The 425-nt window shown below is 39.1% G+C and overlaps 1 protein-coding gene across 1 annotated transcript; it reads left to right on the forward strand.

The window, feature by feature from the left end:
- The first annotated feature begins 6 nt into the window (after positions 1-6).
- On the forward strand, positions 7-419 carry LOC111787303 (probable serine/threonine-protein kinase WNK9). The gene is made up of 2 exons (XM_023667349.1): positions 7-35; positions 127-419. Exons 1-2 carry the CDS (start codon positions 10-12, stop codon positions 365-367), a joined length of 267 nt encoding a protein of 88 aa, XP_023523117.1. The 5' UTR covers positions 7-9; the 3' UTR covers positions 368-419.
- Positions 420-425: the final 6 nt, after the last annotated feature.

Genomic DNA, 425 nt, shown 5'->3' on the forward strand with positions numbered 1-425 from the left:
GTTACTGAAATGTTCACTTCTGGTACTCTTAGACAGTAAGTGTTCTTCACAATTTGGATGATTCTCTGTGGTTTCTTGGCTATTTAGTGCTTCTCTGTTCATTTTGCTTTCTGGGTTGTTCTATAGGTATAGGTTGAAGCATAAGAGAGTTGATATTAGAGCTGTGAAGCATTGGTGCAGGCAGATTTTGAGGGGGCTTCATTATTTGCATAGCCATGAGCCTCCTGTGATCCATAGAGATCTCAAGTGTGATAATATTTTTGTTAATGGGAATCAAGGGGAGGTTAAGATTGGTGATCTTGGACTTGCTGCAATTCTCAGGAAATCTCATGCTGATCATTGTGTGGGTATGCGTTTTTACTGTTAGCTCCATTTGTTTCGTTGATTGTTCGATTTACTTGTTGGATTTGTATAGCTTAAGATCG

Source organism: Cucurbita pepo, unplaced genomic scaffold, assembly GCF_002806865.2.
Source record: "Cucurbita pepo subsp. pepo cultivar mu-cu-16 unplaced genomic scaffold, ASM280686v2 Cp4.1_scaffold009664, whole genome shotgun sequence".
NCBI classification, from domain to species: Eukaryota; Viridiplantae; Streptophyta; class Magnoliopsida; order Cucurbitales; family Cucurbitaceae; genus Cucurbita; species Cucurbita pepo.